Source organism: Anopheles darlingi, chromosome 3 (assembly GCF_943734745.1).
Source record: "Anopheles darlingi chromosome 3, idAnoDarlMG_H_01, whole genome shotgun sequence".
NCBI classification, from domain to species: domain Eukaryota; kingdom Metazoa; phylum Arthropoda; class Insecta; order Diptera; family Culicidae; genus Anopheles; species Anopheles darlingi.
This window is the reverse complement of record NC_064875.1, coordinates 34966943-34992047: the sequence shown is the minus strand read 5'-3', so window position 1 is coordinate 34992047 and position 25105 is coordinate 34966943. Positions and strand designations below refer to the sequence as shown.

At 40.0% G+C, this 25105-nt stretch overlaps 4 protein-coding genes and 1 long non-coding RNA gene across 6 annotated transcripts; 3 read left to right on the top strand and 2 right to left on the bottom strand.

The window, feature by feature from the left end:
* Window positions 1-37: 37 nt before the first annotated feature.
* Window positions 38-801, top strand: LOC125956233 (selenoprotein F). The gene is made up of 3 exons (XM_049687898.1): window positions 38-170; window positions 246-355; window positions 432-801. Exons 1-3 carry the CDS (start codon window positions 120-122, stop codon window positions 763-765), a joined length of 495 nt encoding a protein of 164 aa, XP_049543855.1. The 5' UTR covers window positions 38-119; the 3' UTR covers window positions 766-801.
* Window positions 802-909: 108 nt separating this feature from the next.
* LOC125956237 (uncharacterized) lies at window positions 910-2132 on the bottom strand. Its single transcript, XR_007469159.1, has 3 exons — window positions 1815-2132; window positions 1350-1536; window positions 910-1281 (listed from the first exon to the last, which is right to left on the bottom strand). It is a non-coding gene; the product is annotated as an uncharacterized LOC125956237 (long non-coding RNA).
* A 113-nt stretch (window positions 2133-2245) lies between these two features.
* LOC125956226 (protein painting of fourth) lies at window positions 2246-7494 on the top strand. Of its 2 annotated transcripts, XM_049687887.1 has the most exons (7): window positions 2288-2377; window positions 2462-2631; window positions 2701-2955; window positions 3042-3171; window positions 3542-4094; window positions 4174-4391; window positions 5650-7494. In XM_049687887.1, the coding sequence occupies exons 2-7, from the start codon at window positions 2468-2470 to the stop codon at window positions 5755-5757; spliced, it is 1428 nt and encodes a 475-aa protein (XP_049543844.1). In that variant the 5' UTR covers window positions 2288-2377; window positions 2462-2467; the 3' UTR covers window positions 5758-7494. The 2 variants fall into 2 exon arrangements, with proteins under 2 accessions (XP_049543843.1, XP_049543844.1); XM_049687886.1 differs by having other exon boundaries at window positions 2246-2631.
* A 296-nt stretch (window positions 7495-7790) lies between these two features.
* On the bottom strand, window positions 7791-20014 carry LOC125955480 (uncharacterized). Its single transcript, XM_049686611.1, has 16 exons — window positions 18988-20014; window positions 18825-18926; window positions 18445-18738; window positions 18051-18372; window positions 17733-17973; window positions 17464-17653; window positions 13033-13608; window positions 12501-12956; window positions 11806-12430; window positions 11493-11733; window positions 11203-11400; window positions 9657-10614; window positions 9486-9587; window positions 8790-9417; window positions 8488-8731; window positions 7791-8418 (listed from the first exon to the last, which is right to left on the bottom strand). Exons 1-16 carry the CDS (start codon window positions 19870-19872, stop codon window positions 8217-8219), a joined length of 6264 nt encoding a protein of 2087 aa, XP_049542568.1. The 5' UTR covers window positions 19873-20014; the 3' UTR covers window positions 7791-8216.
* A 636-nt stretch (window positions 20015-20650) lies between these two features.
* Window positions 20651-23245, top strand: LOC125956817 (phenoloxidase 8-like). The gene is made up of 6 exons (XM_049689035.1): window positions 20651-21239; window positions 21319-21672; window positions 21756-21857; window positions 21927-22554; window positions 22636-22885; window positions 22956-23245. The coding sequence occupies exons 1-6, from the start codon at window positions 20715-20717 to the stop codon at window positions 23155-23157; spliced, it is 2061 nt and encodes a 686-aa protein (XP_049544992.1). The 5' UTR covers window positions 20651-20714; the 3' UTR covers window positions 23158-23245.
* The last annotated feature ends 1860 nt before the right edge of the window (window positions 23246-25105 follow it).

Genomic DNA, 25105 nt, shown 5'->3' with positions numbered 1-25105 from the left:
TGCCTCAAGTAACGCAAGTAACGCAGGCTATGTGAGGTAGCCTTTACCTAATTCTTCCTTGCTCGCAGGGGGACGTGTCGGTGTACGGCTTTATTCTAAAATACTTTGCGGAAGGAATCATGGAGTTATTTGCTAGGATATGGTTGCCTTTGTGCTTTCTGTGTGCATTGGTAATCACATAAAACACAAAACAACGAAAGGTAGACACATAGCTTAGGCGCTAATTCGAAACGGACTCTTTTCAGGTTGACGCAGAATTTTCGGCACAGGATTGTCGAGAGCTAGGTTTTATCAAATCGCAACTGCTGTGCTCTTCGTGTAAAAGTTTAAGTGATTACGGATTGAACGAATTCAAGTACTTAAATCGATTCATACCTCTCATCTTCACCATCATGCAATAACCATTGTTTAATATTTCCCTTTTCATGCAGAGAACACTGCCTAGAGTGTTGCCAGAAGGACAGTGAAACCAACACGAGCCTAAATGTGTACCCAAAGGCAGTACTGGAAGTGTGCACGTGTAAATTTGGAGCTTATCCACAAATTCAGGCGTTTATAAAAAGTGATCGACCGGCTAAATTTCCAAACCTGACTATTAAATACCTACGAGGTTTGGACCCGCTGGTGAAACTAATGGATGAACATGGAAACGTAAAAGAAACTTTATCGATCACCAAGTGGAACACTGATACTGTGCAAGAGTTTTTTGAGACACGATTAGCTAAAGTTGATGACAGCGATTATCTTAAAACAAATCAAGTGTAATAAATATGCAGTTTTTCACAGCACTTGCTCATAAAAAAGGAAACGTGTTTACACACTATTCATAGTTTTATCCCAACTAAACATGGTTCCTATATTTATGTGCATTCAGAATTCTCCGCTCCACTCATGTGAATCCACTAAATAGAGCAGCAGTTCTTCCATATAAAACCATGCACCAAGCATTCAGAATGCTGATCAGAATAGTATAACATCCAAATTTAATACGACCGGGTTCTGTTGTAGATCGGTTACGTGAAGCCGATCTGCGCCAGAACTTCGGATTAATCTCTGACCGGGGACTGTTCGATGCGCGGAGATTTTTCTGTAGGTCTAAACAGAAAGCATCTACCCATCATTTGCCATCTGTATCGCTGATTTATTCGCATCCTCTTTCGGTTCGTATTTACTTCCTTCGCGTCAGGAGCTGCTTTGGCCGAACAGATGGTAAAGGTGCCCATCGTATACGACAACAATCGACACATTTCCGTCGAAGTCCAACATGCAATTGTGAGCATTCTGTAGGCAAGAGAGAATCCGCATTAGTCTTATCATCGATTGGTGCGATCCGCTATCGGCTTCCTTACTTCCTGTTTCATACGCCATCCCTGCATGGAGCTGGATCCGGCCACGATAAACTAGTTCGAATCGTCGATCGACTTCTTCTCTCTGATCAGTGTCGTCAGTCTTTGTTTTCTAGCAGCCCCACATCGGATGCTCTTTTGACTGGTGTAATTCATGGTTTACCGCTCCAGCGGCTGTACACGGTGCCTTCTGTGGGTTGTATGGGACATAAGGACATTAATTAAGTTCGTTGTTCAATGATCCTATCGATAATGGTAATGGTACCAACGATGAAGATTGACCGAACGAGTTCAGCTGATAGAGATTTTTGTGTTGTTTGTGTGTGGGAAGTGTGGGAAGCACCGATTAATGTTTAAAGTAAACCAATGTCTATAGCGTCATGAATTGATTAGTCTAACTTATCTGAAATGGTTTACTGTAACCGTGGAGAAATTCGTTGAAAATTGTTTTACTTGGTTTTACTTTACCCGAAAACGGGTTCCTGTTTCCGCCGGAACGGTGTTCTGGGTCTTGGGTACTAGGCCTCTGGTTTCAGCACACGCCACCGCAAGGATGGGCAGCTGGCTGAAAGGTTGAAAGAGAAATGCAAGTAGGGAAAGGATGCTTTCTTGTCTTGCTTCTAAGCTGTCCCATCCTGGAGCCATCCTGAAGCGATCCCGAATTACTAAACACAAACCACGCGGAGACTTAAAACAAATTTAAAATTTGTAGTGAGATTCTCATAGTGAGAAGAGAGAAAGGCACGGCCTAAACAATCAGCCAAATTGCATAGGAGTGCGAGGACGAGGACGAAAAGACAAATGCAAAAACCATGTAGCGTACGCATGTATAACAGCGCAAACTCTGATTCTGAAAAGGGATTGGTGCCAATAAACTGCCATTTCATCGGAATGATGCAGTGCGGAGCGAACTACACGCGAAGATTTCCCTTACTATATTAACAAAGCCAAGAGTGTCTTTCGCAAAGACCTCATGTAGTATGTTCTAACATACCGTTGCCAAGAGACTTATATTTTACCTAAAATTCGCGGTATGACGGATTCCGCGTCGACCGGGAATGTTACGAATCGTGTAGTTTCGATTTTTCAAGCCACCTTTGCGTTGTTTCGTACAGCCCCCTATGCGGGACGACGGATCTCGTATTAAGGACATGCAGAGCATTCCATTCCGGGTGAGCATAGGTGATAGACGTTGTTCTGGTTCTAGTGCGCGTAAAATGACTGATTGTCCACGAAGGATGCTGAATTTACTTCATGGTGCCAAGCATCGGCGGAAGAGCCGCATGTAAGCATTTGTACTTGTCGATTTCATATGCCATAACAACATTTTCTCACTCCAATTTTATTTCTACAGATCTTTTGATTTTTCTAGTGAACTACAACAGTCAGAAAAATCGGTTCAAACATCGCCCATCAAGCATCCTAACAAAAACTGGCGGTTTGAGGATGCCCGCAAAGCGATTCTCGTAGAAATGGATGCTTACAGACAAATTGTGAAGCCGTTTTCGCTTTTATTACGTTTCCCAGATCCTGAATTAAACAAAGAAATTGTGCAAGGCTTTTCATCTTGTATAGAAAATGTGACATTTCATCGTCCAGCTACTCCAAGGTTAGTGGCATTTTTCTGAAAATTATATGTGCGATGCATTTGGTTTTGGCGATCATCCTGAAACTGCTGTATATTTTATCGTAAAGGTATTGTGTTGTTCATTTGAAACCTGAAGCCGACGTGGATAGTGTCATTAAACAAATTACAAACATTCCCTTTGGTGCGGGAACCATCAGCGTAGAGCGCAAAACGCGTAATTGTGATTTAAAACCAGTGGTAAGTGTTCCGGATGTTATATTATTTAGGAAGTCTCAGGATAGTTATTATTTCAAAAAGTCGTATAATTGCTTGTAGTATATAAAAAAATTAAAAAATTAATCGATATATAATTTGATCCTTGAGGATTTTTGGAACAAACTGATGGTGGTCTACAGGTTTATATTGTAAATAGGATGTTGAGGATAGTAAATAGTCGTTGGTTTATATTTATTCAACGATTCTTCTTTTCGTTATATTTTTTTCTTTACGATCAGAAAGTTCATTTTCTTCATGATATAAGTTTTGTCCAAGGATGTTTTAATGTTTGTGTCATATATGTTAATGTGTCATATATACCTAGATCTATACCACTTATTTCTTAATTCAGGTACAACCGGAGGACATCGATCCATATACTCTGTTCATTGGCAACCTACCTAACATAGTTACTGTGCACTCAATGAAACAAATGTTTCCAACTGCCAAACGCATTGATATTGGTCATGCACAGCGCATAAAGCACACTCGCTATGCCTTCATTCGATTTACGAATGTGGAAGAAGCTATTTACGCATTCCAAGCAAATCATAACAAGATTATTGAAGGGAAGAATATCATCATCCGTTTTCGACGACACAATGCACCTATTGCTCTTCCGGAGGATACAACAACACCCAAAACACCTAAACGCCAGAAGGGTCAACTGGTAGTTTCGGTTGAGCAGAGATCGAAGCGAAATGTATCCGCTTCAACCAATAGGAACACTTTGAGCACAATTAAATCCGAAATTCTAGATGAAAACGACAATAATGGAACAGCTAATAGTTTTCTCAAGTGTCAAAACGGAAGTCAAATTTCCGCGGTCAAGTCAGAAAATGATGACACGGATATCGAAAATAGCTTAGATAACGAGGAGGAGGATATCGACAACATACGAGACTGTAAACAGTTAATATGCTATGTAGCTTTGTTTTATCATTTTAACTTTATTTTATTATGATTTGTTTATTTACTTTCCAGTTTTAGAAGAACACGAAGATGACGAGGGCCTTGATTTGGATGAAATAAATCCAGATGAAGACTATTGCGAAGATGACGACACGGATATAGAAAGTGCCGTTAAAACCTATTGGACTTTGGAACAACTGCAGCGCAATGCAAACGAAAACAACTCCGTATCGGGAAAAAATGACGAAGAACCTGAATCAGCCACGAAAACAACATCGACTATGCTTATTGTAAGTTTCCATTCATGGCTATTTTAATATTTTGACTACTACATAATATGCTGTCTAGTGAATGCGGTTATCTGCAGCCATATAGTCTTATGTAATATGCATGTGAAGACATAAGAAAAATGAACATGATGTTACGATTGACGGGTTTTCATGCATGCAAAACGCTGATTTCAGGAGAGAATATTAAAATGCAATATATTTGATCAATAGTTTCACGGTGCTCGTCGGTATCCTATTTGATGACCTTGTCTTGTTTTATTTCCATCGACAACGATATCGATTTTTTCTTTTCAAAATTAGGATAATTTTATTCTACGGCCCTACAAGATAATAATACTTTTAATTTACGAATATCTGTTTTAATTAAGAAAATTGTATGTTTTATATTTTTAAAATGAACAATAGTTTTGTTTTACATGGTCGCACCTAAAAATACAACAAGTAACCTCAGTCGCAGGACCCACTCATATCTTATTCTCCAGAGTACAGGCCTCAGAGAGGAGCTTTTTGTACACGTACTAGATAGCCATTGCGGGCGCTCCAAGTAAGGCGTCAGTCCGACAGGCAATTCCCACAGAGATTCGAGCTTTTTGGTAAGGGAATTGCCCGGTGGGAGGCTGTTGAGGATTCGCTCCAAAAGTTTACCTAGATTTTCCAGTGTCAATTGGACAAATTTTGTACGTGGATGCGTCTCAGAGATTCTTGCCGGGCTTGATCAGCAGCATAAGCTTCTGCCGTTTTCAGCAAATGTATATTTGGGCATTCCAATTGCTTTGCTTCGAGAATGGGCAATAAATCTTTCGCAACTCGTCAAGTGATAGCCAATTAAAATTTCTTTACTGTGAAAGTTACTACATGGCTCTTTAAGGCACGTTCCGTCATATGAGCATATGAGAAACTCATGGAAAAGATTCTTGTTGAAAAACGCATTTTTCATGCTCGCGCCTTCTTTTGTTCTTCCTCCGGACAAGGGCTGTCCCCTGTCCTCGAATGAAAAATGGTACCCTGTAAATTGAATTGAATTATTAGTAGACATTTAGAAATAACCTGCAAACATCGAGGTAGAAAGCCACTCAGTATCTTACCGTGAGTGGTCCAATACTCAATTTCTACAAGCATTTTATACATTTCGTCAATTCAAAATATTACTGTGGAAGGGAGCTACAACTGTAGAAGGATTACGCGATTGCCGAATGACGCAATTGAGTAACGCATTTAGTCTGATGGAGACTTATTTCGATTTTCTTGGTATTTTCAGAAGCGGAAGGATCAAAAACCACCAGCTGCTATTAAAACGAAACGCCGGGATGACCAGCTCAACGATTTATTCAGTTGCTTAGAACCAGATGATGATTTATCATTATGAGATTCGATGGAGCTATTTTCAGACTTTATACAATATGTAACACTTAACTAGTATTTTCGAGTAGAAACCTGCATGTGTTTGTGATAAGTATTGATTTTAGCTCGCGGGGTTTTTTTTATTTATCGACCCACTTCTCTTCTTTTGATAAACTATTTTCATATTTTAGATTTTTACGCTTATTGGGATAGTAAACAAAAACCAATATCAAACTATTCAAAGTAATTTTAAATTTTACTTGCTTCGTTCGGCCGAAAAAATTAAAGCTTTAAAACATTTAATAGTTAAAAAAGGAAATATTAATATTGTTTTTTCAATTAGTGTTCTCAAATATAGGTCAAAAAAATCTAGGAAAACATCTATTGTTACATATAATTGATTCACTACAGGCAACTTCATAGACAATTGCAAGTCTCACTAATAAAACAGATTCTCAACTGGGTAGGCGATACAATTGTCTAGATTCTCACATTTTTAGATCAATTTTGTCTAGTAAATAACACAGGTATCGAGTCATTTTTTTGTTTTTACTTTGGATATGAGACGATCGTTAAACCATAGTCCCAATTTATTATATAATTGATGGTTTCGAATGGATTGGTTTTCTAGGATAGCGCGTTGTAAGCTACTGAATCACTTTGTAATGTTTTCTTTGGCAGTCTAGGCATTTAATGTGCATCACTTGGCTTATCTCATCAATTGAGTACGAGGTAATTAATTGAGGTAACGTACGTTAAGAGTCACAGCTTTGATCGATTACAGTACCTCATGGTTAATCATACCGACCGAAATTCGTCACAGAAGTTTTGGGACATGGATATTCGGCTGATCTGCCGTCGTGAAAAGTCAATGCCCTTTGTTTTGCTTCGCGTTTAAATCCTGTAATTGTACCGTTTGGGGGGTAGCTATTATAAAGTGAATTTTCAATGGTCCATATCTTTTAGCATCAATGTATAGCAATTTTTGGAATAATTTTCAGTGCCATATTACGGTCGACTTTTATATTTTTTTGTTCAAAATGACCTCGCGGATGCGGATGATTGTATCTCTCAGAACAGCATTTCCATATTTAGCCGTAAGCAGGCATTACGAAGTTGCATAATAGTTAATCTGGTATTTATCACAACCTATTGATTGATTCTCCTGATTATATATAATAGCGTCGAATCTGAAGAGGTCTGATGTTAAATTGAGAAAAAGATCGTAAACGGACTCGCACCAATATAGTAATTACCAGCATCATTTGGTAAATAATTTTAGAAAGAGGCAGCTGTTTCATTGTTGCTGTAAACCAGTATTCAAAATATCAGAACTCTATCGAAATGAATGAAACTTCTCCATACTTTCTGTTCCAAAGTAATTGTGATTTTTTTTATATATCTGTTTAAATACCATCAACACCAACAAAATATAAAATTTTAGGCCAATATATTTTCTTGCGGTACACAATTTTGCTCTTCAAAAAACTACAATAATAACTGAAACACAATGAATGAATGAATGAATGAATGAATGAAATGTCATTATTCCAATTGTTCAAACTACTGATCATTATTCCAAGGGAGCGAAACAATTAGACGTACAGTATTCTGCTAGTGTGGCATACAAAGTTCTGTTAGATGTAGGGATATGCATTTGGATTAGATGCAAAAGTCCATTTACCGATGAGTAATAAAGTTCAATACTATTCAATTCAGTACAAGTATTCAGTTGAAACAATTAATAATAACTCGCATTTCTCCACAAAAGTGAATACACAGCAAGCCAGCTCAGAAAGAAATGCATCTAGTTTGTATCAATAGCAATTTGTTTCGATGCCTTCGGGTTTTGATGGCTCGAAAAATTCGCAGAAATCTGTTGTCGCGTGTGTAATAATAATGTTGTGCATGTAAGCTACTTAAATTGTAATCCAAACTTTCTTTAATTTTGTCTCAAAATCCACACAACGTGTTACAGCGTTTTTTATTTTTTCCAAATCACTCCCAAACATGTTCTATTGTAGAATTTCTAAAGCCACCAACAACGGAACGCACCGAAAAAATCATATATTGGTAGAAAATCTCTTGCAGAATCTCTCTATTTTATTAATATGTGGTTATCCAGAAATATACATTCCAGCTATGTCCGAGTTGAATTTTACAAAACGGATTGCACTGAAATTTTTTCGAATTTCGCCCAAAATTTTGCATCCTGGGGTTATATTGTTAAATTTGGTATCCTGGGGTTATCGATACAACGCACAAAAAGAGCTCATAACGAGCACATGATTTGCAAACCGCGTTTACACTCGGTTTTTCACTCCCGGACCTATAAACTTTTAGTCATAAGCGTGTATACATTTTGTCACTACGCTTTGCGTTTACGCTGACGTTTATGCTTCATGTTGCCTTTATCCTCTTGTTTTCCATGATACTTATTAATAACTAACTTTCAGTGCGCTGCATTATATATAACATCCAGCATTATGTACGTGAGATGATTGTATTGTTGAAAACAATTTCCAAGACCGCACGCTCCATATTTGAAAATCTAGATACGAAATCTTGCATCATTTGATCCTCAGGAATAGGAATTCGGTCAAACGGAAAACCCATGGCGCGTTTATCGGGATACTTCTGATCTTGAAGCCCACAGTACGAATGAGAATCATTGCAGTCATCGGTCCTGTTCAAATGAATCGTAAAACGTTTGTTTTAATTTAATATAAATAAATTACAGACATGCCATACTTACTGTATCATTTCCGATTGCACCAAATCATCGTTATAATTGGAAAGCATAACAAATAAGTCAAATATTTGTCCATTATAACTGCCCTTGGGTAACAGCATATGATCTGGCCAACCACAATTACAGAACCGAAAACCGTCGGTTCCGGGCATGCTGGAAGCATCGACACGGCGAAATGTTCGTTCGTATGGTATGGTAACGCTGGATTCGTCAGATTTTCTAATAATACGATTTTCACCAGGATGCACTGCAACGCGAAACAAGAATATTAAGAAATAATCGTTTGGAGATTAATTTATACTCACGTTTTACTACAAATTTGTCCATTTCAATCATGAAGCGCCGTTGATCTTTGAGAAGAAGCTGTTCTCCTTTAGCATCACTAATAGGAGCTAAAAAGATGCGAACAGTTGCTGTTTTTTCCTGATTCGATTCATTAAAAGCCATAATCTGATAGGCAAACGGAGCATGTTGGATATGGGTAAAGGTAGCTACTACATTGCCATGCGGCCCAAAATCCATCCCTGTTCCCAGGTCGACTTGTGATCTCTGCCAGAATGTGAGCAATCTATTCTTGATTGATTTTCCGCTCGTTACATGCGCAGCGACGTCTGTAATGGTTATTCCGCTGAACGCAAGCTCACTGTTCAAATAGGCTGGCAGTTTTTGTTTGTGCTGATCGAAAACGTTATCCACCTGGCTATGCAAACGATAAAACACGGGATCACGCATAGCGGTTGGAAAATCACCCATGACACCATGCCCTTCCAAGAAAAGATTATCGGGATCATGCATAAACCCGATCATGGAATGTAACAAGGAGTGATAGTTCCCATAGTAAGCTAAATTCTTTGAAAGCAATGAATTCTCAACTATGTTTCCCAGCAGATCGATTCCACTTCCCTCCTCTAGCGGAATACGGCTCCCATCGTCCTGTTTATGTGATAAGCCATGTTTTTGGAATTAAACTTACGAAAGAACTATAGTACACATCAACTTACCGCCAAAATGAATCCCGATTGTATTGCGTCCATTATTCGGCCCAAAGATGTCTCCATCTCCAAGATAGTAGAAACTGCATCGTCTTCGGGCCGATTCACGTGCTGGACGGAAGGAAATATATTTAACAGGGTTAATTATTAAAAAAAAGAAAAATAGTTAAGTGCCCTTACGCTTATCAATTGGTTTGCTGCTCTTCCGGGATACGTCCTATTTAGCGCACTGTTTAATATTTTGGGAAAATATGCTTCAGGTATTGGTTCACGAAGATTCAACAGGGGCTTTGCAGCTGGTAGCAGGCTAGAGAATCGTTCTACGTTATACCGTGCAACTACCTGACGATGCATATAATAGAACAGCTCGCCTCTACGGTCCTTATCTACTACTTCAAGTGGACCTTCCTGAGGATAAACTAAGTGCCAATGCCAATGGTGAAGGTTCAGACCAATGTCTTCTCTCCAGTAAGCCAATCGTTGTTCGACCTCATTGTCTGAAGCTGTAAAGTTGACCGGTACGTCTATCGCTACACGTGCTCCCTGCTGAACTATGAATCCTTCTTCACGAGCCTGCGGGATAACCATTGGATCCACAAAGCGTGCCGGGAACATTTCCAAAAACGATGGAATTGGAACGTTTCTGGTGTCTTGCCTGTGCATTAGTGCAATTGAGAGAGCGTACTGGAACAATGTGGGGTTCATCCGGTCCCTGGCATAGCTTGCCAGAGATAACATTGATTCGGCATCCGGTTGCGCGATCAGATCGGACACTAACTGTCCAGCCACTTTCCTTTGCGCAGTACTGAACAAATTGAAGTCTCCATATCGTGGAACGAGTGCTGCGTAACTTAGATCCGGTAAGTCAATCGATTTAATTGCAACTTGTCGCTTCGCAGTCGAGCCGAAGTGATTTTTTATCCAATCAGCCACTACCTGGTATCGACTCGATAAATATTCCGTTGGCAAATCCATGAATACTTCACCATTGTATTTAGGATAAAATAGAGGCTCCGTTGGACGGGTCATAAGACACAGAAATCCAACTTCGACGTCAGACATTGTAATTTTTTTTAACAAACTTTCACTTAATGAACTGTTACCACACTTAAGGAGTGATATTGTGTTGTTTCCATTCCTGTATGCCGTGCATCCCTCTTTTATTCATTCGGGGCACAAAAACTGCAGCTGGATTGCACTATTAACAGTTATGTTGTTGCTTTATCAACCAAGCTCACCACAAATATAGAACCATTTCGAATGATAACAACAAAAGGAGATAAGCATAGCTTAGAGCACCGGATGTAAATAGAACAAACTTGCTCGATTCGATTTGCTGTTACCAGCCCAGATAAATCTGGCATATGCTAAGTGCATCGTATCGCGCCTACTGTTGTTAATTTCTGTAGTCTATTGCCCATAGGCGATAATGAACGCCAAAATGAAAGAAAAACAAACGTTCGCCTCGCGATAGTTATCTATTCATTCGAATAGGCACCTTAAATTTCAATACACTCCAATTATTAAACTTCAACTTAAATGCAAAAGATTCAATTATTTATTTAATATTCGCATCTCTTTGTGCGATGAAAGTCATCTATTTCGATCTCTTGCCATGTGCTTTGTCTCGCCAATACAGCTAAGATACTATATTTTATTCGTTCGCTCGTGGGTAAATAGCTTCGCTTGTAACCTTTATTGTAGAATGCAATCACCTTTTTACTACGTTCTTGCAACTACTGTATTTGTAAAACGAATCGTTACTGTTGCCATACGCATATTTTGGTAAGGGGCAACAAAGTCTCCAAAAGATCGTATATTGTTGCTAGCACGACGATCGAAAGGGAAGCCCATGTTACGTGCGTCGGGGTATGTTTGATCTCTCAACCCACAGAACGAATGGGCATCGTTGCATTCGATTTTTCTGTTATGGAAAAAAGTAATAGTGGGTTTGTAGAAATGCCATTAGTAAATTAATGATTAGCTGTTATTGCGATGTAATCTGAGCCAACATACTCATCAAATTGGGGGTTGACTCTATCCTTTGTGTAGTCAGAAACCATTGCGAATAAATCGTATTCTACTCCAATGAAGTCGCCTTTTGGAAGAAGCATGTGCGAAGGCCATCCGCATCCGCAAAACCGGAAAGATGAATCGCCAGCGTTTGATTGTGAAACGTTGCGGAAAGTACGCTCATATGGTATGGTGACACTAGAGTTGGCCGACCGACGTAAAATGTTATTTACTCCCGATTTCACTGAAAGACATGTTTAGTACGTTAAAACTACTGTGTTGTAAAAAATGTACTTTTTCGTAATTTGTATCTTACGGTTAATACGAAACGTGTCCATTTCTATTGCAAGACGACGTTGCTCGTCAAAAGCCAATGCTTGGCCGCGCTCGTTTCGCTTCGGCGCCAGAAATATGCGAACCGTACCTTCGCGTGCACTACCAGACAGAATAATCTGAAAACGATAATTGAATGCCGCGTGCTGGAGATGGGTGGTTGTGACGAAGGCGGATCCTTCTGGACCAAAATCGAGCCCAGCACCTAGATCGATCTGTGTTCGTTGCCAGAATGTTAGGAGTACATTTTTCACTGAGCCTTGTCGATCCAGTTCCGTTTCGAAGTTCACGATGTTAACCCCAGGGTTCGAAAGGTCGTTAGCCGTGTAGGGAGACAACAAATTCTTGTGTCTTAGGAAAATGTTGTTCACATATGAATGCCATTGGTAAAAAATGGGGTCTCGCATAGCCGTTGTCACATCACCCATTACCCCAAAGCTTTCCAAAAATTCCCCTGTAGGATCGTGAATGAAGGCCAGTAGAATGTGGCCACTATTGTGTGTATCACCGTAAAAGGCCCCATTCGCCGAGATGGTCGAGCTCTCCACGATGTTACCTAGCACATCTATTCCATTAAAATTATTGAGCGGAACTCGTTGTCCATTGGACTGAAAGTAGACATAAATTTGCTAGTAGTACACATAAACATTACTTTGCACATCTTGTCTGTCAGCTTACCGCTACTATCGATCCTGCATCTATCGCTTCTGCAATCCGTTGTAGCTGGAGTTCCACCTCGCTTATCACAACCTGTAGTTGATCATTCGGTCTGATAACGTCTGCCAGTACCATGTTTCGATATCGAGCTGGATAGGTACGATTGTCTGCACTTCGTATAATTTTTGGATAGTATGGTTCTGCTATCGGATTCCGTAGGTTGTTAAGCACCGGAATGCGCCCTAGACCGTTACTGTATCGCTCAATCTGATATCTTGCCAACATCTGCTGATGCATGTAATAAAAGAGCTCGCCACGCCGATCTTTACGAACCACACTAGTTGGCCCATCGGCTGGATACACAAGGTGCCAATGCCAGTGATGTAAGTTAACGCCGATATCTTCTCGAAAATATGCCACCGCTTGTTCTCTAACGTTTTCTGATGCGGTATAATTCATAGGAATGTCAATAGCCATCTTGGTGCATAAAATAAAACGGGTAAAAGAAATATTATACACATGGATTATACCTTTTGATTACCTTACTTCGTACCCGATTAGGTTGAAGCACAGCTCGTCCTTCCTCCAACAACCTCGGAAAGACAGCGGGATCGACAAACTGGTCAGGAAAAAGATGCAAAAATGATGGAACAGGAACATTGTTGGTATCTGTACGATGGAGTAGGGCTGATGACAGGGCATATTGAAACAGAGGAGCGTTAAGACGGTCTCTTGCAAATGCTGCAGCGGAGACTAATGATTCGGCATCCGGTTGCGAAAGAAAGAACTCAATTAGCTGTCCAGCTATTTTACGATGTTGGGGAATGAATAGTGAAAACCCGCTGCGTCGAGAGATGGCTTCTGCGAACTGAAGGTTCGGCTCTGGAATATCTTTTAAAGCAACCCGACTGGGAACGGGTGTGTCAGCACTCGCACCGGCTGGCGATGTAACCGCGTTACCGAATCTGTTGATCAGATTTTGACCGATCGCACGATAGCGATCCGTAAAGAATCGATCTGGCAGATCGTACAACAATTGCCCATTATTTTTTGGGAAAAATAGTGGTTCATACGGATGCTGCAGCAATCCGCGGAACTGGTTTTCAAGCGAGGACATAACTATGCTAAACTTATGAGTAGAAACTGAGTTTCAACTGAGAAATGATGACAAACCTTCAAAGCGGCGCATTATATACGTTCGAAAGATGTAAAAGCCGATAGAACTTTTTCATATTTGCTGCGCAGCAATTTGGTCGGAACAATTTTGGGTTAACCGCACGCATGACGATAACGCTTAGACTTGCAGCCTAAAATTTGACCACACACTTCCGACTAGGATCTCGCTCTAAACAGACAAGCTCTGCTTTGTGGACCATGGTTCGGTTTGTAGCCGGTTTTTTCCTTCGTAATACTTAATTTTCAACAGTTAGGCATACTATGTTATGCAACTCCTTTACAGCATCTGAGGGGTCATTTTTTTTATTCAGAGTTATTACATTTTAGACAATTTTAAGTATTCTTCTTTTGTTATGGTCAGACACGGGCAATGACTGTATTTGTGAAACGAATCATTACTGGTGTTGTACGCATATTAATGTAATGTTTTGTAAAATCCGTTAGACTTTCCACCTGAACAGAAACTGGACGATCGAACGGATAACCCATATTACGAGCGTCAGGAAAGCGTTGGTCACGAAGTCCACAGAATGAGTGTGCGTCGTTACAATTGACGCTTCTGAAAAGATATATTTCGAGGGAAATTGTAAAAATTTTATCCGATGAAATGACATATGCCATAGCACTTACTCATCGAAATCTTCTACGCGATCCAAAGTGTAGTCAGAGATCATAATAAAAAAGTCGTACTCCAAACCATCATTTGTACCCTTGGGCAATAGCATATGCGATGGCCATCCACAGTGACAAAATTGCATCCCAGGGTTGTTGGCTTGAGAGGAGGCTGCGATATTACTGAAAGTCCTTTCGTATGAAATAGCTACACTTGATTGTTCGGATCGCCGGATGATTGTGTTGGATCCGGGGTTTACTGCAAGGCAAGATTCGTGATGAAATGTTGAAATGTTAATCTCCTTATTACCTCATATAATACTTACAGGAAACAGTAAATTTATCCAGTTCGATCATGAGACGACGCTGTTCACCGAACGATAGGACGTGACCCAGCTCATTTTTCTTTGGGCCTAGAAAAATCCTAACCGTTCCCCGGCGTGTTGTAACCGTTTGGTTTGTTACGCTGATATGATAGGCGAAAGGCGCATGCTGAAGATGGGAAAATGTGGCGAATAAATTACCCTCTGGACCAAAATCCAATCCCGTTTCTAAATTTATCTGCGATCGTTGCCAAAAAGTGAGCAAAATGTTCGTAGGTGCATTGGCTTTGTTCAATTGAACATTGAAACTATCGATCGAAACGTCGCTAAACAATAGCTGAAATCTCAAAAGAGAAGATGAAATCAATAAAGGATTAGCTATCACAAACACGGTATGCAAACAACACACCTCCTGACTCGTGTACGGATTGAGTCGCTGTTTATGTCTTTCGAATATATTGTCGATATGCTGATGCCAGCGATAGAAAACAGGGTCACGCATGGCGGTTGTATTATCTCCCATGACGCCGAAACCTTCGAGAAATGAGTTTTCAGGATCGTGTATGTAGCCCAATATATTGTGTCCATTGTTGTGCAAGTCTCCATAATGTGGATAATTTATGGAGAGAGAACTTGCTTCGATTAGATTCCCGAGTATATCTATTCCATTTTGATTGTCTAACGGAATGCGCTGTCCATTAGTCTGTAAAATCAATTGAATATGTCATTTACATTCTGAGTCGTAGTTTGAAACATCCGATGGATTAACACTAACCGCCAGAGCAAATCCATTATCAATTGCAGTAAATATTCGTTCAGTCCAATTTTCCATGTCAGCTATTCTGACTACAATCTCGTCTTCTACACGATTAAGATCCTGTAAAAACCCGATTAGTTACAGGAATCAGCACCTTTTTGATCACATACTCACACTGAGAGTTTGTTTCGGGTGACGGGCAGGATATGAACGACCATCGGAGCTACGAGTGATTTTGGGAAAGTATCCTTCCTCAACAGGATCACGTAAGTTGTCCAATGGTCTTACACGACTTAAACCATTAGCAAATCGTTCAACATTATAGCGAGCAACCGTTTGCTGGTGCATATAGTAAAACAACTCCCCACGGCGGTCTTTTCGTACAATCCGATCGGGGCCACGTGCAGGATATACTAAGTGCCAATGCCAATGGTGAAGGTTCAGACCAATGTCTTCTCTCCAGTAAGCCAATCGTTGTTCCTCTACTCGATCTGAAGCAGTAAAATTCATTGGTATCTCCACTGCGCGTCGGTTAGCTTGTTCAAAGAGAATTCCTTCCTCTCGCAGCTCCGGAAATACACTCGGATTGACAAATCGATCGGGGAACAGTTCCAAACAGGATGGAATTTCAACCTGCCGTGTGTCGCTCCGGTGCATCAAGGCTACTGATAAAGAATATTGAAACATCGGCCCATTCACGCGGTCACGAACATAAACGGCAACGGCACTAAGCTGGTTCGGGTTCGTCTGACTTAGGAACAGTTCAATCATTTGACTGGCGGCATGCTGATGTAATGATTGAAACACAGAAAATGCACCCCTACGGTCGACTACATCAGCGAAGGATAGATCAGGTTCTTCGATATTCGGTACAGATATCCTCATTAAAGCGTTTGTACCAAAGCGACTTTCTATAGCTGGACGAAGCGGGCGATAATGCTCTGTTAGAAAGCTCTCAGGCAGGTCAAAGTACACCTGACCATTAGACTTAGGCACAAACGTTGGCTCGTATGGTTTTAGCAGGAGCCCACGAAACTGAATGTTAATGTCACTCATCTTTTAACCCGTTGTTTATTGTTACCGCCTAGGAACAGAACACAAACAATGAACAAGACTGCGCTGTTATTGCAACATTGCATTTTATATAGGGGAATCCTTAGATGTTACAAAAAGGTTGTTAAACCTGCTTTCTTGTTCATGCAGCTTATCACTCGCTGCATGCCTCTCTCTTTCTAGGCTTTTGAAAAGCAGATCTTATGTTTTCTGCACAGTATCAATGCTATGCTGTGTGCGGACCTTTATACAAAAAAAAAATCATGATTTAAAATGGTCAATAAAATGTGAAAATGAAGTCCAATTTTTATTAATTTAAGTAATGGTTTATTTTATGCTAACGGTAAGCATGTATTACACTCTCTCATTGAGTTGAGGGTACCCAACATTAACCATAAATGTTGCGCCCGAATTTACATGGAAAGAAAATCATTGTGTTTATTGTAAACATTTAGATATTATTTAGATCAGAACTAGAAAAAGAAGAAGGCAAAAACTAACAAACAGCACTTGTTTCTTTGCCTTTGTTGTTGCTTGAACGCTATCTATTTACCACATCCCAGTTTATCGTCGAGTAAAGCGGAGGAGAAGAGAAAGAGACGACTCGCAATCAATGCTCGGTTTCCATGCAATGCTGCTGTGCTATCTTTATCATACTTAACCATACTAAGGCTTGTTGCTAGCAACAAACATTACTTTGGTTAAGTATGATAAAGATAACACAGCAGCATTGCATGGAAACCGAGCATTGATTGCGAGTCGTCTCTCTTCTCCTTCGCTTTACTCGACGATAAACTGGGATGTGGTAAATAGATAGGGTGCAAGCAACAACAAAGGCAAAGAAACAAGTGCTATATTGATTTTCGAAAACGAAGCATTGATTAATAGTTTTCTAATTTTTTTTTCTAGTTCTAGTCCACCTAAAATGTTTACAATAAAATCAATCATTTTCTTTCCATTTAAATTAGTGTTAGAAAAACGGTGCCATTACATTTGAAACATTCCTTTATTCATGTGCTTCACAAATGCTCCAACAATGCACGTTGATATTTTATGTGCGAGCGATAACAGTATTTGTAAATCGTATCGATACGGTTGTAACAAACATATTTTTATACGGGCGTACAAAATCGTGTAAGGTTCGTACTGAAGAAGCGGTAAATCGATCAAACGGATATCCCATGCTGCGGGCATCAGGGTATTTACGATCTCGAAGACCACAAAACAGATGAGCATCGTTGCAATTGTCGCTCCTAAAAAGAGAAGTGCGCAATTAGTAATTTTCACGTATTTTTCAGCTTTTTTCGATTCTTCAATAAAACAAAATTTTACTCATTGAATTCCTCCACACGATCTTGATTGTAGTCGGAAATCATCACAAAAAACTCATATTCTGTACCATCGGTTGAACCCTTTGGCAGCAACAAGTGTGATGGCCAGCCGCAATTGCAAAATTGAAATGGTTCCGAGTCAGGCTCCCTAGAGCTGGCAATGTTTCGGAATGTGCGTTCGTAAGGGATGGTTAAGTTTGATTGCTCCGATCGCCGGGTAATATTATTCGATCCTGGCCTTACTGAAAGCACATATTGAATGTTTTTTTTTGTTAATCGCATCATCAACCATGCACTTGGACTAATAATAAATACGAACGCTCTACTAGAAATTTATCAAGCTCCACCATATGTCTCCGTTGATCTTGGAATGGCATGAGCTGACGCTTGTGATCCACTTTGGGTGCTAGAAACAGTCGCACATACCCTCGTTTAGGCGTGTTGCTGTGATTAGTCGCTTGAACATGATAAGCAAATGGGGCATGTTGAATGTGGGTGAAGGTTACGAAAAAGTTTCCGTTCGGGACGATCCCTAGATCAAATTGTGTACGTTGCCAATACGTGAGGAGCACATTCTTTGGCGCATCGGCTTTGTTAAGCTGAACACCGTAAGAGTCGATAGACACATCGCTAAATTGCAGCTGGAATGTAAATCAATCGGAGTAAATAGTTTTAATAATTATCCGCATCCGGTATAGATCCTAGTTACCTACATCTTGAGTTGAATAGGCTGGAAGACGCTGTTTGTGTCTCACAAATATGTCATCGATATGTTGATGCCAACGATAAAACAAAGGATCGCGCATGGTTGTAGTGTTATCGCCAATTGCGCCAACGCCCTCCAAATAAGCATTATCGGGATCGTGAATGTAACCCAACATTACATGTCCGTTTTGGTGATAATCTCCATAATATGTTGGATTTATGGACAGCGTACTGGCCTCAAGCATATCACCTAGCACATCTATTCCTCGATTGTTGTTAAGAGGAATTAGTTCGCCGTTCGCCTATGCACGGATTGGAGTAAAGTAAACAATTTAAAGAACCTGGATTGCGAGAGACGTAATTAAAAAAAAAACTAATTAATATTTACTCCTTTTGCGGTTCCATTATCGATAGCTTCAAATATCCTATGGATCCATGACTCCATATCTACAATTTTGACAACGGATTCATCTTCAGCTCGATTTACATCCTGTTGTTAAACAAGGGAACATAGTCATCAGGTATCCATAATGAAATGCGTAAGACCGTACATTCAACACCTGGTTGGGATAACGAGCTGAATAAGCTCTACCATCGGAAGTTCTGACGATTTTGGGAAAATATGCCTCTGGAATTGTTTCTCTCAGCTGACTGAACGATCGGACACGCGGCAAGCCGTTCGCAAATCGCTCGATATTATAACGAGCTATCGTCTGTTGATGCATATGGTAAAACAATTCTCCTCGCCGATTCTTGCGTACTACTAAGTCTGGCCCAGAAGACGGGTACACCAAATGCCAATGCCAATGGTGCAAACTGACGCCAGTGTCCTCTCTCCAATATGCTACACGTTGTTCGTCGATCTGATCGGATGCAGTGTAGTTGAGTGGAATATCGATGGCGCGTCGATTGCCACGTTCCAGCACGTTTCCTTGTTCTCGTAATTTAGGGAACACACTCGGATCGACATAACGATCGGGAAACAATTCCAAGAAACTGGGAATTTCCACATCTCGCGTGTCTGAACGATGAAGCAATGCAACTGAAAGCGCATACTGAAACAGTGGCGCGTTGAGGCGATCCCGTATGTATGCTGCCGTGGCAATAAGACTAGCAGGGTCCGGTTGGTCAAGAAACAGTTGAATTAAGTGGCTCGAAGCTCGTCGATGTGCTTGGTTAAATACTGAGAATTCACCTCGGCGTTTAACAACATTCGCAAACGACAAATCTGGTGGCGTGATGTTAGGAAATGGTATAACCGTTTCTGCATTACTACCGAAGCGATTTTGTATCGATGGTCCGTATTCGCGATATTCGTCAGTGAAGTACGCCCCTGGTAGATCATAAAATAATTTACCATCCGATTTTGGAAAAAATATTGGTTCGTAAGGTTTCTGCAATAATCCGCGAAATAATTGATTGTTATTTGATGCCATTTTAACAACACACGGTTATACGGTTTCTTCAAAACAATATAATGTAATATTCATTATGTTGTTGCTAACGATGCAAATCAAACTAATTGTGTATGGCTTCAGCTAAGTTTATATAAGATGCATAGCACATGATGATAAGTGCATAGGGAATAGAACACTATGCTATGCATCATAGTACTGATAGCTGCGGTTTAGCGTTCCTATGTGTGCGTAAGAAAACCGGTGGATGGTGGGAGGATGGATTGTGGTATAAAGTTATCGCGAGTGTCAATAGGATTATTTACCAAACCTGTCAGAAAACGGCGAATTTCACTTTTATACTATAACGTTTCGTACATATACGTTAATGTGAAATGGAAAACTGATACCAATTCCACTATCCAGCATTCACAAATTGTGCTTACTATTGTTTGTTTGTATAATGTAAAATATTTATTTGTATAGTGTATAATGAGTAATCTCGTAACGATTCTTATTCTGACCTACTATAAAAATATACCGATACGCTACACCACAATTCTTTGTCGGTGTGGATTGAAAGTTATTTGTTATGTTTAGCCACAAAAACCAACAACGACATTCTTGTCAATAAAAAGAAGAAACGGATTAATCTCGGGAGAAGGCAATATCTTAAACAGATAACGGCTAGCGGTTGTGGTTAATGTTAACCGAAAAAGCACGATGCGTGTTGGTTGTTTTTTTCGGCACAATATTGATTCTCATGACAAGCCCTATATAAAGTGGTTTAGTTTGTTCCAACATCATTCAGTAGCTGTACCCCAACTGCTCAGACAAGCAGCCCTAAAAGTTCTGGTGAATTTGTGTGTTTCAAAACCTGTAGCATGTCGGATAACAGGAAACTGCTCGCTCTTCTGCAACGTCCGTTGGAACCCACGTTCTATCCCAAGGATGATGGCAAAACGGTGGTGGACTTGCCGGAGAACTTTTTAACCGAGCGTTATCGGCCGATCGGTGCTTCGCTCCAAACTCGTTTCGGAAATGATGCAGATACTCGCATCCCCGTACGAAGTGTAGCTGCACCTAACATTGCATTCGCTGAGGCCATACCCCGTCGTGGAGGGTTTTCTTTGTTTATTCCTACTCATCGCAAAATTGCCGGTGATCTCATCAACCTGTTCATTAGCCAATCAAATGTGGATACGTTGATGAGTGTAGCAGCTTACTCTCGTGATCGCCTGAACCCGATTCTATTCCAATATGCTCTATCTGTTGCAATCCAACATCGCCCGGATACAAAAGATCTTAATATTCCTTCATTTTTGGAGCTGTTTCCTGATTCTTTCGTCGACCCATCAGTTTTCCCCAAGCTGCGCGAAGAAGGTGCCGTTGTTCAAATGGAAAATAGGGTAAGAAGTGCTCTCAAAGGCAACTGTTATCTCTCATTTCGTTGCGTTGCATTTTCAACCACTAATCTCTTGCAAACAGATGACCATTGACATCCCAATGAACTACACTGCTTCGGATCGTGAAGATGAGCAGCGTTTAGCATATTTCCGTGAAGATATTGGAGTCAACCTTCATCATTGGCACTGGCACTTAGTGTACCCAGGTGAAGGGCCTGACGAGGTTGTTCGAAAGGATCGACGAGGGGAGCTGTTTTACTATATGCATCAACAGCTGATAGCCCGTTATAACGTAGAACGCTTTTGCAATCGATTGGGCAGGGTGCGGCCTTTGACCAACTTGCGTGAGCCGCTACCTGAAGGATACTTCCCGAAAATCATTCGTAGTCTAAATAACCGTGCTTTTCCTCCTCGTCCTCAGAATACTAATCTTAGGGTAAGTTGTTCTGTTTGGAACAGAATATGGCTATCAATACTGATATTGCTGTAAGTTGTAAATGACTTTCCATTTGGGCACAGGATATCAATCGTGTTGAAGATACCGTGAATTTTACAGTAAGCGACTTGGAGCGTGCGGAAAGTAGAATAGCAGAGAGCATTGACGGTGGTTACGTTGTTGGAGTAAGTGACTAAAACCGAGCTAAACATCCATGTGAGAAAGATTTTAATGTTTTAATGTTTTACTTGTAGCCCGGTGGTGCTCGGATTCCTCTTGATGAAACAACGGGCATTGATGTACTCGGAAACATTATAGAGCCATGTCAGCTTTCTGTTAATCCTACATACTATGGAAATTATCATGGGAATCTGCATAATATAATTGCCTTCAGCCATGATCCGGACAATCGCTTTTTAGAAGGCTATGGTGTTGTTGGAGAATTCCAAACCGCTATGCGCGATCCAACTTTCTACCGTCTGCATGCCCAAGTCGATAACATGTTCCATCGATACAAGCGGACACTTTCCTCTTACAACTCCAACCAGCTGAGCTATAATGGCGTGCAGATACAATCTCTTGGCGTTCAGTTGAATCGACCCAATGCACCGGCTAATGTCCTGTTAACTTATTGGCAGAGGTCCCAAGTGGATCTAGCGACTGGTTTGGACTTTGGCCCGCAAGGAAACGTATTCGCCTCTTTCACCCATCTCCAACATGCTCCGTTTACATACCGTCTCTCGGTTAACAACACCTCTGGATCACCACGTCGTGGAACATGTCGCATTTTCATTGCTCCGAAGGTAGACGAACGGAATACTCCCCTTACTATGAACGAACAGCGTTTGTTGATGGTTGAACTGGACAAGTTCACTGTAAACTGTATGTTTCTTACTGTCTGGATTGCTGTATAATTTTGCGGAGCTTTGAGATAACGTTTGTTTTTCTTTATTTCAATTACAGTAAATGCTGGCACCAATAATATTGTTCGACGATCGGAACAATCCAGCGTAACCATTCCGTATGAGCGGACCTTCCGCCAGGTTGCCTTATCTAACGTCAATGAGCCCAGCACTGCCCAATTCAGATTCTGCAATTGTGGATGGCCGCATCATTTATTGATCCCGAAAGGAACACCCGAAGGAATTCAGTTCGATCTTTTCGCAATGATCTCAAACTATGCAGATGACACCGTCAACCAAGAGTTCGATGAGTATGATCAGTAATAATATTTGATAAGAGTGTTTTGTAATTGTTCGCTTTCTTTCGGATTTATTTTATAGGAACGTAAATTGCAACGATTCGCACTCTTTCTGCGGTCTACGTGATCGTCTTTATCCTGATCGTCGTCCCATGGGCTATCCTTTTGACCGCCCTATCCCTGCAAACGTGCAAAACCTGCCGCAATTCGTGGGAACAAACACTAACATGGCAACGACGCAAGTGCAAGTTCGTTTCACCAACACCGTTATAGCTAGAACTTAAAAAATGTATATCATTCGCGAATGTCCAATCCAATATTGAGGAACATTGAACGGAACTGAACCGAAAACGAAATAAACATATTTACTCAAAAGCAAACTAAATGTGATCTTACCCTACTTTCCGAAACCATCTGAGATCTGGCCAAAACATAACTAGAACCTTTATAGGAAACTAAACTATAAATTAGATAATTGAGACACTTTTACTTGTTCGCTTCGCACCGGCCCAATTTTGTCCTTGAGAATAATTTTAATTCTATTAAAACCTTGTCGCCTACGGTGGCAATTCGGCAATTTTACTCCTAGGAAATGGTTATGTTATGCTATGTTATGTTATGTTTATTTGGACCATGTGGCATTAACATTTTGTTTCTTACGAAATAGAGAAGCAGACATGAGGACAGTGTTCTTAAAGCTAGCAATTGCTTTTAAAGCTGCGCATAATTTTTATCATTGGATCGTTGTTCGTGTGTTGTAAACTATTAAGTTGTGGATTCAGAAAATCTCGGTTCCTCGTTAGTCTAGAGGGTGCGTATATATTAATTCCAATATCCTCCTTGAACAGCTTAGCGTCAATTTATAAAATAATAGATCCTAACATTCGAAGCGCCTGATTAAGTGTTCTGGAATTCAACATTTAGACATTTTAATAACTAAATCATCGATCAAACATTCGTTTCGTCGGCAAAGCTGTAATCCTTAGCATCGGAATCTAAATTCTGCACATTCTGATTATATACTATATTTAAGACTTTCCAAAGATCATTTACCGTTACTGTAGTATCGTAAATAAAACTGTAAGCATTCATTTTGTTTGACAAAATCCAAGTAATCCGACTATTAACTATTTTTTTTTTTGTTAATCATCATGCGTTCTTATTTTTACTAGTTAAAAGATTAATAATCTTATGCAAATATTTTATGACCTGCCGAAAGAATGCTAAAACATTCATCATTTGCTGCAGCGTGACAAAAAATCAATAGATATAGAAAATATCAATATAAAATAATGAAACATAAAAATATTAACGAAAATCTCAAATATTTCAAACAACTAAACCAAATAATAATAATTGAAGAATCAGAAAATAAAATAAAATATATGGTTAAATTAAAAAAAAAAAAAACAATTGGTAACATTTGCAAAAAAAAGATTTCGTAGCTGGACAGCGATTCGTTCGTAGCCGAACATTGGTCGAAGTAGACTCTCCATTCCGTGGTTATTCAAGAATCGAATGAGAGCAACACTGTGATGTATGACCCGGATGAGCTTAATATCTGTAGCAAAATATTTAATAGTTAGGAAAGCCAGGCACGCATAAGCATTAGTTAATTAGTATACCGGAACATTAGTACTTAACTTTTTTCAGAGTCGGCAGTGTTGCTGTTATGAATCCTCCCCTTGTTACAATGGGTTTTTGTGCGCGCAACATGCAAAAGAGTAATTCTTTTCTTCTGATCAACTTTCCATCATACCAATTGCTTTGATAAACAGCATTGGCCACCATTAAACTCTGAAACATGTAATTTTTAGCTTGATCACATGCTTTAATAACGATTACCTACCTCGTGATACATTCTAGATCCATGATATGTGTAAATAACTGCCTGTAATATCATTACGAATCCAAACGAAATCAACATAAACATACGTGGTGTGTTAAAAAAAACAATCATTTGATATCCAATTACGCATAATAGAAGAGAGTCAAGCAGCAATAGAAAGAAAACGGTATAACTAAACCAGTTGGTCATGTTCAAGCACGCCTTTAGCACGTCTTTGTGATAATGTATCAGTGATTTAAATTGATCATTGTTCTCTTTTGAAAAATCAAATGTCTGAAATCGCTGTTGCAGAATGTTGAAATGTATGGAAATATTTGTAGCCAATTCTGAAAAACACGTATCTACACTCGCACTAATGAAAACACTCATGTGAATAGAGTCGC

Coding starts and splice junctions, on each gene's coding strand:
- LOC125956233 (XM_049687898.1), top strand. CDS start 120: ATGGAGTTATTTGCTAGGATATGGTTGCCTTTGTGCTTTCTGTGTGCA. Junction 171..245: donor TGTGCTTTCTGTGTGCATTG/GTAATCACATAA, acceptor GACTCTTTTCAG/GTTGACGCAGAATTTTCGGC. Junction 356..431: donor TACGGATTGAACGAATTCAA/GTACTTAAATCG, acceptor CTTTTCATGCAG/AGAACACTGCCTAGAGTGTT.
- LOC125956226 (XM_049687886.1), top strand. CDS start 2,468: ATGCGGGACGACGGATCTCGTATTAAGGACATGCAGAGCATTCCATTC. Junction 3,172..3,541: donor ATTGTGATTTAAAACCAGTG/GTAAGTGTTCCG, acceptor TTCTTAATTCAG/GTACAACCGGAGGACATCGA. Junction 4,392..5,649: donor CAACATCGACTATGCTTATT/GTAAGTTTCCAT, acceptor TGGTATTTTCAG/AAGCGGAAGGATCAAAAACC.
- LOC125955480 (XM_049686611.1), bottom strand. CDS start 19,872: ATGGCATCAAATAACAATCAATTATTTCGCGGATTATTGCAGAAACCT. Junction 18,927..18,987: donor ATCCCAACCAGGTGTTGAAT/GTACGGTCTTAC, acceptor GTTTAACAACAG/GATGTAAATCGAGCTGAAGA. Junction 12,957..13,032: donor CTGTGCTTCAACCTAATCGG/GTACGAAGTAAG, acceptor TTATGCACCAAG/ATGGCTATTGACATTCCTAT.
- LOC125956817 (XM_049689035.1), top strand. CDS start 20,715: ATGTCGGATAACAGGAAACTGCTCGCTCTTCTGCAACGTCCGTTGGAA. Junction 21,673..21,755: donor CTCAGAATACTAATCTTAGG/GTAAGTTGTTCT, acceptor ATTTGGGCACAG/GATATCAATCGTGTTGAAGA. Junction 22,555..22,635: donor GGACAAGTTCACTGTAAACT/GTATGTTTCTTA, acceptor TTTCAATTACAG/TAAATGCTGGCACCAATAAT.